The sequence below is a fragment of the Pseudoliparis swirei genome, chromosome 12, assembly GCF_029220125.1.
Source record: "Pseudoliparis swirei isolate HS2019 ecotype Mariana Trench chromosome 12, NWPU_hadal_v1, whole genome shotgun sequence".
Classification (NCBI taxonomy): domain Eukaryota; kingdom Metazoa; phylum Chordata; class Actinopteri; order Perciformes; family Liparidae; genus Pseudoliparis; species Pseudoliparis swirei.
The window spans coordinates 16,883,841-16,898,250 of NC_079399.1; the positions used below are offsets into that span (position 1 = coordinate 16,883,841).

The 14,410-nt window shown below is 42.2% G+C and overlaps 1 protein-coding gene across 15 annotated transcripts in view; it reads left to right on the plus strand.

Annotated features, from left to right (window-relative positions):
* The first annotated feature begins 13,756 nt into the window (after window positions 1–13,756).
* Window positions 13,757–14,410, plus strand: part of afdna (afadin, adherens junction formation factor a) — an 83,157-nt gene continuing 82,503 nt past the window's right edge. For 10 of the 15 annotated variants that reach the window (XM_056428769.1, XM_056428770.1, XM_056428774.1 and 7 more), the window contains exon 1: window positions 13,758–14,018. In XM_056428769.1, the coding sequence (XP_056284744.1) occupies window positions 13,917–14,018 (102 nt within the window). In that variant the 5' untranslated portion in view covers window positions 13,758–13,916. Of the gene's footprint in view, window positions 14,019–14,410 lie in introns of all 15 variants that reach the window. The other 5 variants (XM_056428779.1, XM_056428780.1, XM_056428781.1 and 2 more) reach the window with 3 other exon arrangements.

A 14,410-nucleotide genomic window follows, 5' to 3' on the forward strand; every position in this document is an offset into this window, starting at 1 on the left:
TGCTCCGTGTCGAGCTGTCTGCGCACACTGCGCTGCGCAGCTCACAGCGAGAGAAGTGGCGCAGCTTTAGAGACCGACTTCGGCTTAAAGAATAAAAAGATGCCAGAAGTGAAATGTTTCAGTCTGTAAAGTTATGTAACTCTACAGCTGCTCATCCTGATGAACTGTGTATCATCTGGTCAGAGACTAACGGCCTCATAGTGTATAATCAATGCTATGATGGAACCATGTAGTTTCATTCATATCTGGCTGTATGAATACTCATATTACTGTCATTTGTTAAGTGTTGAAAAAGTTGGTAAAAAGTGAACCATACAGATGTTTTATTTATTACTATTATAGATAAATATACCAGTCTTGTATTTATGGTACCATATTGTTTTTATGGTATTGAATTCTGGTATCGGGTATCATGATATTTATGGCAGGTATGTAATATGTATAGAAGTTATAATATGAGTACCGTGACAAACAGGTAGAGACAGAACAGATTCAGGGAAAAGTCCATGAGGACTGTTCAGGCAAAAAAAAGGAAGTTGGTTCATGAATGACTAACCATATTATATATAATGACAATGTATATGTGTTCTTACTATCATCAGGCACGTGCACAGACATTTTGGGGGGCAGGTGCTCAAACCCAAAAAAAGGGCACCCAATGCCAAAAAAAAAAATTCTGACAGAGTTGAAGCATAAGCAGCAATACACTGATGATGCTGTCCTTGACCTGCGTTTCCTCTGGGCAGCATCAGACAGCTAGCTTACATTTTCTTTATGAATAAAGAGGAATTATTATATAGCAACAACAGTACAAGCGTTCTGATTGGCTAATGGGTCGTCATGCCAGCCACGTATTGCCCTCCTCGCTGGTCTGATACGGATCCGTGAGAGTTCTCTTACGTCATTTTCAAAATGAGCGATATTAATAGACATCAACAGCCAAGAGCAGTGGTCCTTAAACTAAGGCCTGCGGGCCGGATACGGCCCGCCTCCACATTTGGCCCGGCCCTCTGAACAAGAGAGGCTGTATGATTTTTTTTGTCAGTCTGGCCACGCAAATCCTAGACTAGCCCCTGTTAAATAGAACGGAATAAGAACGCCCGTACTGCTGCCTATAACTCCGGTCTTGTATCCGGCAACATGGACGAGTACAAGGCAGCGGTCTATGGACTGAGGAGGGCGGTGAAGGACGCCAAAAGGAGGTACCGAGACAGAGTGGAATCACAGATGGAGCAGCGCGACACCAGGCGCCTATGGCAGAGGCTACGGACTATCACAAACTACCAGAGCAGACCCCGCGCAATGGTGAGTGCCGACGCATCCCTAGCGGACGACCTGAACTCATTTTATGCACGGTTTGAGGCTAGCAACAACAGCGCTAGCTCTCGCTAACAACAACACCGTTAGCGAGCCGAGGTGAGTTCCCCACTGGGGATGAACACACACCTCTGTGACCGAGCACAGTGTGAGGAGGGCTCTGCTGAGGTGAACACCAGGAAAGCTGCAGGTCCAGATGGCATATCTGGCGATGAAGACCTGTGCTAACCAGCTAGCTCCAGTGTTCACCACAATATTCAACCTCTCCCTGGCTGAGTCCGTGGTCCCCGCCTGCTTCAAGAGATCCACTATTGTCCCTGTGCCCAAGAATGCTTCTCCAGCATGTATGAATGATCACCGACCGTGGCCCTCACCTCGGTGGTCATGAAATGCTTGAGAGGCTGATAAAGGACTACATCTGCGCCTTCCTCCTTCCTCCATGGACCCGCTGCAGTTTGCTTATCGCCCAAACAGATCCACGGATGATGCTGTCTCCCAGGTACTGCACACCACACCTCTCATCTGACAGCCAGAGGGGGGCTAAGACTGCTGACTGCTGTCATTGATTATAGTTCAGCTTTCAACACCATAGTCCCTCCAGACTGGCCGGCAAGCTGATTGAGCTGGGACTGAACACCCCCTGTGTGCTTGGATCCTGGACTTCCTGACCGCCAGGCCACAGGTGGTCAGGGTGGGCAGACACCTCCAAATCCTCACCCTGAACACAGGATCCCCCAGGGTTGCGTCCTCAGCCCCCTACTGTACTCCTGTACACACATGACTGTGTGGCCAGGTTCAGCTCAACACCATCATCAAGTTTGCGGATGACACAGTGGTGGTGGGCCTGATCTGACAACCCACGAAGCCTACCTGGAGGAAGTTGCTGATCTGTCACCTGGTGCCAGGACAACAGCCTCATCATGAATGTCACCAAAACTAAGGAGCTGATTGTGGACTTTAGGAGGGTACAACAACAGAGGACGTACTCACCACTGGGGATTAACGGGACTACTGTGGAGAGGGTGAGCGTATAAATACCTGGGAGTCCACATCACCGAGATCTGACATGGTCAACAAACACAGACACTCTGGTGAGAAAGGCAAGGCAGCGCCTCTACCACCTCAGGCAGCTGAGGAAATTTAAAGTTTCCCAGAGGATCCTTCAGTCCTTCTAGCTGTGAGCTGAGAGCGTCCTGACAGGAAGCATCACAGCCTGGTTTGGCAAACTTGCCCCGCTCAGGACAGGAAGGCTCTGCAGAGAGTAGTGTTCGGCTGAGCGCACTATTGGAACTACACTCCCACCCTGCAGGACTTGTACACCAGGAGGTGCAGAACCAGAGCCAGGATCCTGAAGGATCCTCACCACCCCAACAACAGACTGGTTCAGCTGCTGCGGTCAGGCAGGCGCCTAGTGTACGCTGCAAGAACAGAGAGACTGAGACGGAGTTTCTTTCTCAGGCCATCAGGATTGTGAACTCGACCTCACCACGAGGACCCCCCCACTTAGACCCAATACACAACTGCCCTCTTAGGCACACACACACACACACTTACTGTAAATATTGTGTTGATTTATTACAAATCAACTGAAATATTGCAAGCCTTTTATTCTTTAATATTGCTGATTACTGCACACCCTGTGCTTAAGAAACTCAAATATCCTATCTCTAAATATTAGAATATCATGAAAAAGTATACTAGTAGGGTATTAAACAAATCACGGGTTGAATTGTCTAATTTGTAGGAAACTCAAACACCTGCAAGGGTTTCCTGAGCCTTGACAAACACTCAGCTGTTATAAATCTTTTTTTTAACTTGGTCTGAGGAAATATTCAAATTTTATGAGATACGATTTTAGAGTTTTCTTAAGCTGTAAGCCATAATCAGCAATATTAAAAGAATAAAAGGCTTGCAATATTTCAGTTGATTTGTAATGAATCCAGAATGCATGACATTTTTGTTTTTTAATTGCATTACAGAAAATAAAGAACTTTATCACAATATTCTAATTTTCTGAGACAGTCCTGTATATATACACACACACACTTTAAGAAAACACAGACACACTGTGTCTACAGTTCGGGGAAATCACTCTACACCAAATGTCAAAACATCTGTAAGCATCAGCATCAGCATCAGCGCCTGTGTCTGAACGTGTGTGGGAGTAGCAGCACATCAATGATGTTGCCGCGGTCACTGTTGCCATGGTCCATTCAATAAATTGACCTTTACGACCGGACAAGACCTTTGAGTGGTGTAACTTGTGTTGTCCCCGTTTCCTCTTCAATGTAAATGAGCTCGACACTCTGGGTGGTCTGCAGATTGATTTAACTGAGAAATGACATTTGTTAACTGTATTGTGAATATATACAGCAGGGAAGGACAACCTAGAGCCAGAGGCCAGGGACCAGAGTCCAGAGTCCAGAGACTAGAGTCCAGAGACGAGAGACGAGAGACCAAAGTCCAGTTGGCTGCATCTGGTTCAAATGAGGACTTTCCAACTCACTGCTGGTCAGGGAACAACGCTGTTCCAGAGAAAACCCAAAGAACTGGCTGAGACGCCTGGCCGACTTTCCATCTGTCAGCCAGGCGTCCATCTGTCCAGTGTTTGTGTATTAAATACTTGTGAGTACAAAGAAATAGGACAAATACTCCACAGTGAGTCTTTAACGTCTCAGCTGGCTGAGTTGATCCAAATGGTGGAACGTAACCAAGTATACATTTACTCGAGTACTTACTGAAGAATATACACTTTATTAATCCCCAAGGGGAAATTAGTTCTCTGCATTTAACCCATCCTTAGTTATTAAGGAGCAGTGGGGCTGCAGTGCCCGGGAAGGAAGAAAATTGGGGGGCTTCGTGCTACACCAAGGACACTGAACTGCAAAGGGCGGGAGGAGAGCGGAACCCACAACCCTGCGGCTTGCAGCAGGACCCACTTCCACCCCCCTGAGCCTCAAGTACACATTTGAGGTACTTTCTGCTTAATATTTAACTGACAGCTTTGGTCAGTCACGTTATATTTGCACAAAAAACATTCAAAGAGCTTATAAAATAAGACTTTTTTGTTTTAAATTAAACTACCCAACTAATAGCTGAAACTATAAATTGACGAATCAATAATTAGCAACTATTTTATAAACATTTAAGTAATTTGTCACGTAAAAACAAAATATGGTTCCAGCTTCACAGATGTATTTTTACTTTCAATTATTTTGTATTAATATCTTCTTCTTTTTTTGAAATGTAATTCATCATACAAAAATATATTAATTTACAGAAAAAATAATCAGCAGATTAATCCGTGATGAAAGATAATTTGTGTCCAGCTAAATATTCCTTTTGGTCCTCTGTCGTGTAATCTCAGTGAACATAAAGAGAACACTAACAGACTCTGTGCAGTCATCAGCATATCTTCTGAAATATGCTGAGAAACTGACAGAGTCCTGCGAAACCAGTTTACATCACAAAAATGTGAAAATTTATTTTTGTCACGTATAACTAGAATACATCCGATAACACTTTGCACAGTGGAGCATAATCATGAGCCAATTCACACATTAGATTTTAGTCGAACGCCGTTGTCTTTAAAACAAATGCCTGTGCGCACGCGAGTCAAAACATCAAGACGTTCTCTGGCTCTTGTTCTGTTTCCTGTTCTCACTAATGCAACAAATATTTTTGAAGTATTTATTTACCGTTTACTGTTTCCACACTTACAGTTTCTCTAAACTGACGGCAACGGGGCAACTGTTACTTTGGAGCTCTGTTTGGCCAAAATGCTCTTTCTTTAAACTTTACTTGGACATGTCTGTCCAAAGAGATGGTCAGTGAGACAGCATGCTGCTTGTATCTGTGTATTCTATTCTATTCTATTCTAGTCAGCATGGGACTGGATGTGAGTGCCAATATGATGGAGCGATGTACCAAACAGAGCCATTAACTTTCACTCTGTTGAAGAAGCAATCAAACCGCAACAGAGTGAAAGTGGAGCGTCTTCGTCTCCCTGCACTGAGCATCATCCACCCAACCGAGACTCATACGTGTCTGATGCACCGATGCAAAGACGCGGTGACATGCTAGAAAACGGGGAGGTCTGTGGGCACGAACAGTGGAGGAACAGGGAGGGGAGGAGGCGACGAACCCACAGGGACGAGATGACTTTCACAGATGTTTGTGCAGCTCGCGTTGGGCAGAGCCGCCGCTGACAGACGTCTGGAAAAAGACATCATCGGCTTTGGTGGGGAATTCTCTTCTCAACGTGGTTTCCTAAAACAGCTGCAGGGCTGTTTCGGGTTGACGCATGTTACCATTATAACTGGGTTGGAATAATCTGGTGAGCACGAACTCGTGTGTCATGAAAAAACAAACGCGGTGAAGATGGCATGGAGTAGAGAAGAACTTCTTACGGTCGTCTACGTCGGACTTCGTAGTTAAGATGCTTCAGTTTTGGTGGCAAAGATCAAATCAGAAACATTGTATTATAACCTAACATAACAATCACAGGCTGTACGGATGTACGGCATGATTACCGGTATAATTCTTTAGTATTGGGAAGAGAAACACAAGCAAAATGTTGTGTCGTCTGTGGCTTCCACTGTGTTTCATGACTAATAGATGTTCAGTCAACAGATGCTGCAAAGCCCCTGTAGCACATCAGCACACTGTACACAGCCGACTATCCGTGCAGAGCCCATGTGAATATATACTATATGCAAATTCCTCATTTCCTTACTGTATTTCAGGAGTTGCGCCATAATAACATGCGGACAAATGATGTCCTCGTGTTTGGTCAAGGCCCTTTTATAGTTTCTGTTCACTCATCTTGGTGTCGAGCTACAGAGACGATGCCAACTAGAATATTTTAACTGAATTATTCTAACTAGATTATTTTATTATTTTAGCATTTCTAAACAAGATTAAGAGTTCTTTGGTTGCTGACATTTCCTGTTTTAAGTCTTTAATTCTGTTATTTGTGTTTTTATGTGTTGCTTGCTTGGAATTTTTCTTCCATTTTCGCTGGGACCCTTTTTTTAAATGAGATTCAAAATGGCAACGCGATTATAGTGATAGATAATTTAAGGTTAAATACATAACATTGTTAGTTGTGGCAGTGTTGGCAACACATTTTAAATACATCATTTTGAATAAAGCTTAACCTGCTGATGGGAAATAAGAAATAATAATAATGTGCTTTATTAGATTTCAGCATGAATTCAATTTGTATTTTTAAAGACTAAACTTGTAAATACTGAATAATCTTGGCTATTGACTTGTGAAAGTTAAGTAGTGGTAACGACACTGGCCTTCCTTATCAAGCTGCAAAGCCAGTGAAAGTTATTCAAGTGGCTCATTCGGACAATCCCAGACACGATGCCCCGACTCAACTGGGGATGTGTAGTGAGGCGTGAATGAGAAAACTAAAAAAAGACAGAAAAGAAGAGCACGACATTGAAAAAATACATTTGCTTGTTGAATATTAGAAAGAAAAAAGAAAAAAGCATTTACAATTCCACCTGAAATAAGATTAGATGTGTACAAACACCACTGTGTTACTGTTAGTCTATTGATTTGTTGTTTTCATGCAGAGGGAGCACCACGAGGACTGCTGAGTCAGAGGAAAGACGGAAGACGGATGCAGCCACGGCTTACAGTCGATCAATGATTCCACCTTAATAATGTTTGTTTTGATAGTTCTTTCATTTAATGTTACTGTATTAAGTTTGTGAACAACTTTATGTATTGTATGTAAACAGTAGAGGAAGAAGTTTTCAGACACATAACTTAAGTGAAAGTAATGTATTCCAAACACTGCATTCCAAACCTCATCTAAGTGAAGGTATGTAAGTATTATCACTCACGTAAACATAAAGTATCAGAAGCAAAGGTGCAGTGCAGTAAGCGTTCCCTTTCAGCGTTTTACAATGATATGTGATATTTCTTTATTTATATTACTGCTGCATTAATGTGTATGGAGATGTTTCCGGTCGACAAACTGTTGGCTAGTTTATTCATAACCACGTATCTCTTAAAAAGTCTTTTCATGAGCTCAGAGAAACAGGCCTGTTTGGAGCTCTCTGAACCTAATCCATCCTTCACAACGATAACACGGTGGCATTTGCGTGATATGATACTGATATGAAGTATACTTTAAAATGTATTTTTGGCATTTAATGTATCTGTGGTTTCCAGAAACATACAACGCCAACATGACGTCATTAATGCCGCCGAAGGGAAAAAATCCGAGATATTTGAGATTCACATCTTTAACTTTAAGATGAAATTAATTTGGGTTTGGCTTTAACATTTCTGCTATTTAACTATTTAACAAAATATGCAAAGGAAGCTGACAACATTTACATTTCTTCATATTTGTATTTAAAAAATCCAATCATCTTTTCTTCCTGTAAAACAAAATAAGATGTGTGCCTACGCTAGTATCAACCACATTTCAACCAATAACATCAGAACATCCATTCATCAATAAATCTGCAACTTTTATGGATTTGACATCGGCTGAAATATTCCGTTTCCCTGGAGAGTCCTCAATCTCCAGGATCGAAAGGTGCTCTTTCTTCTGTTCCACTGATCCCTGAGACGACTACGGACAACCCTGATCAGCCAATAGCAGACTTCACGTGTGTGTCACATGAGCCCATTGCCTGTTATACCAATGAGCAGTTGACAGTTCACACACCAAGACAGAGCAACAGTACTCTGTATTATTTCTGTTATAATAGTGTAAAGTCGTTTGTTCACACCTTTTGAATTCATATTATCCTCTCCCCGCCTCTGCATGCATCCTGTATGGCCGCATTTCACACTACAGCAGATGTTTCCTGTTGCACCGAGTGGGAGAAATACATGTTTTCCTTAGAATATGAGCAACAGATGGTGAGAGCTGAGGAGGGAAAAAAAGAAAGGTTTGTCGAGAGATAACACACTGAATCATGCCGCCATGCAGAGAGGAGGCTGCCTTTTCTGAGCTGCCTGTCTGATCACGTCCTTGTGACCGAAGATAGAAAAGGATCACACACTCCTACAGGAGACTTCTCAGAAAAGAGAGTTTGAGTGTAGATGGGAGTTTTTTGGGCGGTTGTTCTGAGGAGTGGAAGGATAAGCACCGAGAACACTCCCTGCAAGTTCAGTATTTTAGAGAGGAAAAGTTCAGAACCTTCCTTCTCCCAATGCGGTAACTGTCTGAGCACTTCTGATGTTCAAGATTGACTTTAGCCCGGTCTGCTCGTGATAACCTGGTTTGTAGATATCGTCACTTCCCTGAGGAACCAGTGGGATAAAGGTTACGTCTGGGATGCTGGTTGTTAAAGGAACGGAGGTCTGATGAGGTGAAAACTTCGGTCCTAATTTTGGAGTACAAACTTTCCGCTTGTGTGATTAATAGTCGGTGAAGGCCGGTGCTGACCCAGAGCCGCAGGTCAAACATAGTCAATAATTCACAAAAAGACATTTCACATAAGGTCACACTCAGTCTTCTTCTCCCCCCTCATCTCCATACGTTTTCAATCTTTTCCTCCGCTGTTTCAAACCTCTTACTTTGCTTCTTCTTCATCTCGATCCATCCATATTCATGATCTGGATCTCTTGACCAAACTGTATTTATTTAATGCCGGCTCCACGGCAGAGTATAGATTTGATGATTAAAAAGGTGAACGTCCACGATGACGACGATAAATTTAACACCCTTAAAATGACAGACGATGATAAATGATGGCGATTGGCCAGAGACTGCGCAGCACTCACTCCCGCTCATGAACACTTGGTCAAATACAAAGCGAGGAGGTCGCTCCTCACCCTACTCGGCACGTCGGCATAAATAACATTTCAATGGCGCGTCCCTTTGCAGGCCTCCGCGAAAGAGTGACGCACGAGTAGACAATCAGCATGAGACACAGACGCAAAGCTAGTTAAGTTAATGTGAATGGCTACGTGAGGCTGTTATCCCTGGAGTGTCACGGCATCACGAGATCACACATAAATCACAGCGGGCGTGCCGGGGTTAGTGCAGCGGTGCTTTGAACAAAACGTTGACGTTAGCATGCTAACAGGCTCACAACGCCAACATGCTAATATTGAGAGGCTATAATGTTTAACATGTTCAGCGTCTTAGTTTAGTCAGCTGGTGTGGTATATTAATCACATTTAGTTATGTGGTTGAATGTACTTCTGAGTAACTGTGGCGCGCATGCGCAGTACGAACTTTGGGTTTTGTCACGGCCGAATAAAGCAACGAACGCGACCTGTGTCCGCTCGTAATACACCACAGCTAGCATGCTAACATTCCCAAACACAGCTGAAATTTAGTCATGAATCAAAGTATTGGGGGAATTTTTATATTGAACTCATGAACATCCTTTGAGGACAATGAATGTTTTCACAAAAATGTTATGAGCATTTATCCAGTAGTTGTCGGGGCGTTTCAATCAAAATCGCGAATGCCAATCTAGTGGTGGCGAAGAAGGGAACATGACATTTAATGACATGACATTTAATAGTTGTTGAGATACTTCAGTCTGGACCAAAGTGCTGAATCTGATTGCTGGATGCTGGCATGGCTAAATACAAGCAGCATGGTTAGATAACATGTAGCCTACTTGTTGTCCTTTGGGTGAATGACCCTTTAATGTGCATTCAGGCTTCACCCACTTTTCATTACTTCTTAACCCCGAGGAGGTAAAGTCGTCCTCCCTTTGGTACAGGTCGGGATGCAAATTATTGAGTTTTTCTTCAACGAATCATTTCCCTCCACATATTCTTAGCCTAACAAACTGCTTTTAGCTCACATTGCCGCTTCCTCGTTTTTGTGCGTTCGCTCTGCAGCCAACTTCCTCTTCTTCTAATCGCATTGTTTTGTTCCGCGTATGATCGTCCCTAAACTGAGGCTCACGAGCGAATTGTAGGCTACTCTATCTTTGTGATTAGCTGCCGAACCGCTCCCTCAGAAGTCCACTATCAAATGTTTGCGAGCGCTTAAGGCTCTCACTGTTTCGTCTTGAGACTTTGTTTGCATCAATACAATCTCACTTTCGTACTTTTTAAAACCACAAATATTTGGTTGACCCTGTTACTGTACGTGAGATTAGGAGTTGACTGCATTGCATTCCCGAAATGTTATCATTTATTTTTAAAACTAACAGATAAGGGAGGGTTGTTGTAGTCAGAGTAGGAGACAAAAATAATTGATAAGTAGCTTATTCAGGCGGGCGAGGACATCAACCCAGCGTGTGATTCTACTTGTTGCGTGTGAAATTCGAAGAATCAGATCATGAAAGCAGAGGTTATCAGCAGTCTCCTGAACGCGAACATAACAATGTCTAAATTGAGGAATATGTATGTGCTTTTTACGTCATAAATCAGAATGACTGCTGTCTGTGAGCTTTCTTAGTGTGTGTGTGTGTGTGTGTGTGTGTGTGTGTGTGAGTGTGTGAGTGTGTGTGTGTGACCAAAGCAGTGACAACATTACAGATACAGGAAGTGGCAGGGCTATCTGGTGAAGTTGGTTTCCTGTTGTGGTTTCTCACTTCTGCTGCTGATGTCAAACGGCTTCTGCTGACAACTCTCTCATCTTCTCAACGAGTGAAAGGACAAATACAACAATGTCCAAATACTTCATAAGTTGTCCGGCATTGAAAATTGTATGAATGCACAAGTGCAGATATATGCAAATGTATACAATGGAAAAAAGTGTTTGTTCTGATCTATTTTGAGATATGATATTATTCGATTATTACCACTAATGCATCAATGTGTTTGTAGCATTTTCCTTTTACTTTCTATACATTTCAGTCCAGTGGTTCTCAACCTACGGGTCAGGTCCCTCAACAGAGTCACAAGAGTCATCTGAGGGGTTATGAGATGATTGAAGAGGCAGAAAGGAAGATAAAATGAATTTATAAACATGACTTTGGTAGGTACTCCAGATGCCCAAATATATGTGCACAAGAACTGCAAGTGAGTTTTTCATGATGTACCCTTTAAATGGAAACATCTGAGAAGTTTAGAACAAAAATCCCTCTATAATGAAGCTGCTAACAACTCATAGACATTATAAACCAGACACTGCTTTTTAATGGGTATGGAGAAATGTTTTTTTAACAATGTCTTTTATTAAGATTATCCTGTTTTTATATTAATCTAAAAATAGTTATCTGTAAAGTATAATAACTACAGCTGGCAGTTAAATGAAGTGGAGTCAAACGTATAATATTTTCGTCTGAAATGTAGTGGACTCGACATATAAAGCAGTAAAATACTTTCCAACACTGCTTCTCTCAATATAATTTCATTTTCAAGTTTAATATATTTTTTTTAAGGTGCATTCAGAAATATTTTGATTTATTTGTTGTTGTTTAGTTTTTGACATGTTTTATTTTTCATACATTACTCATACACGATGTCAGCATTCATCCATTGACACCAAAACCCACAAAGTCAGTCAGGTAATAGAAGCTGAGGCTACTGTTCTTCACCCTGTCTGCCTACATGACTAATCACACCGCTGTACTATTTCTGAAGATGACATCACCGCTGTAATCCTGACATTTCACATGTATCATCTGCCTGATATTTTGTGACCTTTCAGAGTCACTGATAGTTGTGTGTTAATAAAGAGCTGGTGTTTGCATAGACGTAGCACTGTGTCGCTCATTTACACACAGACACACACACACACACACACACACACACACAGAAACACAGGAAACCAGTATTTGTTGATTATGTTATGGTGTCTACAGGAAGGAAGAAATCCTGCAGTGACAAACGTTATCAGCGGGTCGAGCTGCAGACAATGGCTCGTCGATCCCATGCATATAAATAGGATGTGTGTGTGTGTGTGTTTGGTTACTGCCTTAAAAGGTAATTACTGTATTTTAGTATATTGCCTTATTTTTCTTGAAACAAGGAAAAAAAGATTCACTGGGGTGAGTAACTTCCTGTTGATCATTACAGTTTCCTGTGTTTGACTAATTTCCTTAAAAATGCAGATGGATTTTCTGAAATGTCCTTGTAGAAGTTGATTTGTGTTTAAAAAAACGAAAGAAAGAAGGTTATTTATTTTCCATTGGCTGATTCATTTAGTTAATTTTGCATGGTAAATGTGTGACTCAGCCTATAATGCCATGTCACAATTAGTCTCTAATTTGGGATTCCGCACTCATAATTGCAGTGTGTGGAGTTGGTTTGTTTTCCTTATAAAACTGCGGAATGGATCCCTGGTACATTTTGATGTATTTGGCCATATTATAAACCAACTGTCTCCTAATCTATGTTCTCTACTGACTCCTAAAACTGTGTATGGATGCCAGGATACAGTGCATAGGTGTGTGTGTGTGTGTTGTTTTTGGACAGAGGGACTTGGCAGCGCTGTGTGGTATTCAGCACTTGCTGGCTAGGACTGAATTAGGAGACAATGTGACAACAGAAAACACAAAGAATGCTCCCACTGTTTGAGATAGAAACATCTCTGATAGATGGATAACTGAAAGAAATGACATTTTCTTGCAGATAAGAACATTAGTGTTGTATATAGAATACCATGTTCCATATTTATGTATATTTTGTAATATTCATTGAAATGAGCTTTAAACACTGTATGTGTGGTGCCCTGATAACATTATTTACTGTTATTTTTATGGTCAAACAAAATATGAAAATAATTTATTTCTAAAACGATAATCCAGAAGCTAACGACCACCATTCATATAATGATGGCAGAAGTTACCATGCAAAGTGCCACCTGCCCAACTGAACTAATTCACATTCACACCCTTCTAATATCCAGTTCACGCACCCTCACACACCAATGGTACGACTTATGGTTCGACCTCTGAGCCCCAGTCGTCTCTATATACAGGCTAAGCTTTTCAACCCATTCAAATACAGTTACATATTATTTCTATGCATTAACATTTTACAATGTAATAACTCTTTTCAGCTTTTAAAATCCTTTATATATGCTTTTATCTGAATACCTGCTCAAGCTTGCATTGACCTTAAATTAATTTGATTAAATGTGTGTGTGTGTATATATATATATATGAAACTATATCATATATATATGTAATATATTTTCATATTAATTGTATTTTTCATATGCAAACAAATACATGCATCTAATATTTTTTTCATGTTTATTGAGCATTAATGTGGTAAAATTAGAAAAATAATTGGGTAGAAGCTTAAATAAAAAACGAGGCTCTTAATTAACACATATTGACGTAATCCTTCTTACTACACTAAGAACTTATAATTAACCCTGTACACCAGAGCTGCTTTAGTAAACTAGCGTCACGAATCAGGTTTACTGGGCTTCAAACAGTTAACAGCTTTTGCGCGTGCACGACCATGCATTCAGGGTGTATCGGGAGCGCGCAGAGGCGCACCGGGAACACGAAGCAGAAACAGACCAGGCAGCAGGTCGGTCGAGCGGAGAGGCGGATCACAGAGCACCGGGGTTGGAACGGCAGACCTGAGCGTTTCGGTTTCCGTGGCGGCGATTGCTTCTCCTGTGGACTAACGTTACGGGAAGTTGTATTTAACGGCTCAGACGGACGCAGAGGATCAGGAAAAAGCTGTCCACCATGTCGGGGAGCCGGGAGGAGGAGAGGAGGAAACTGGCCGACATCATCAACCACTGGAACGCCAACCGGCTCGACCTGTTCGAGATCAGCCGGCCCACAGAGGTAGGAGACCACCCCTGAAGTGGCAAGAGATACCGCGGACCCACGGGCCCTCTCCTGGGCCAACGGGAGACCGTGAGGCGTCCACTTGGCTTGAACGTGTCGAGAGCCGAGCTGTTGCGGGCAGCGTGGTTCACTTGGTTGGCTCGGTGGTCAGTCCGCCCCCCCCCGTACGTGCACGGAGAGAATGAATGCCAAACTCCATTGAAAAATCTGATGATTTACTATATCGGCATATGTACAGCACACGGCCTTTGACATTAAATACACATGTGAGCGTGTATGTCGATGAAACGGACGCAGTGGATATGTGTCTCCAGATCAGCGCCATGTTTGAGGTATAATGTCCTTCGAGAAACATTTCACACCAAAGTAACGCGAGCTAGCGACGAGCT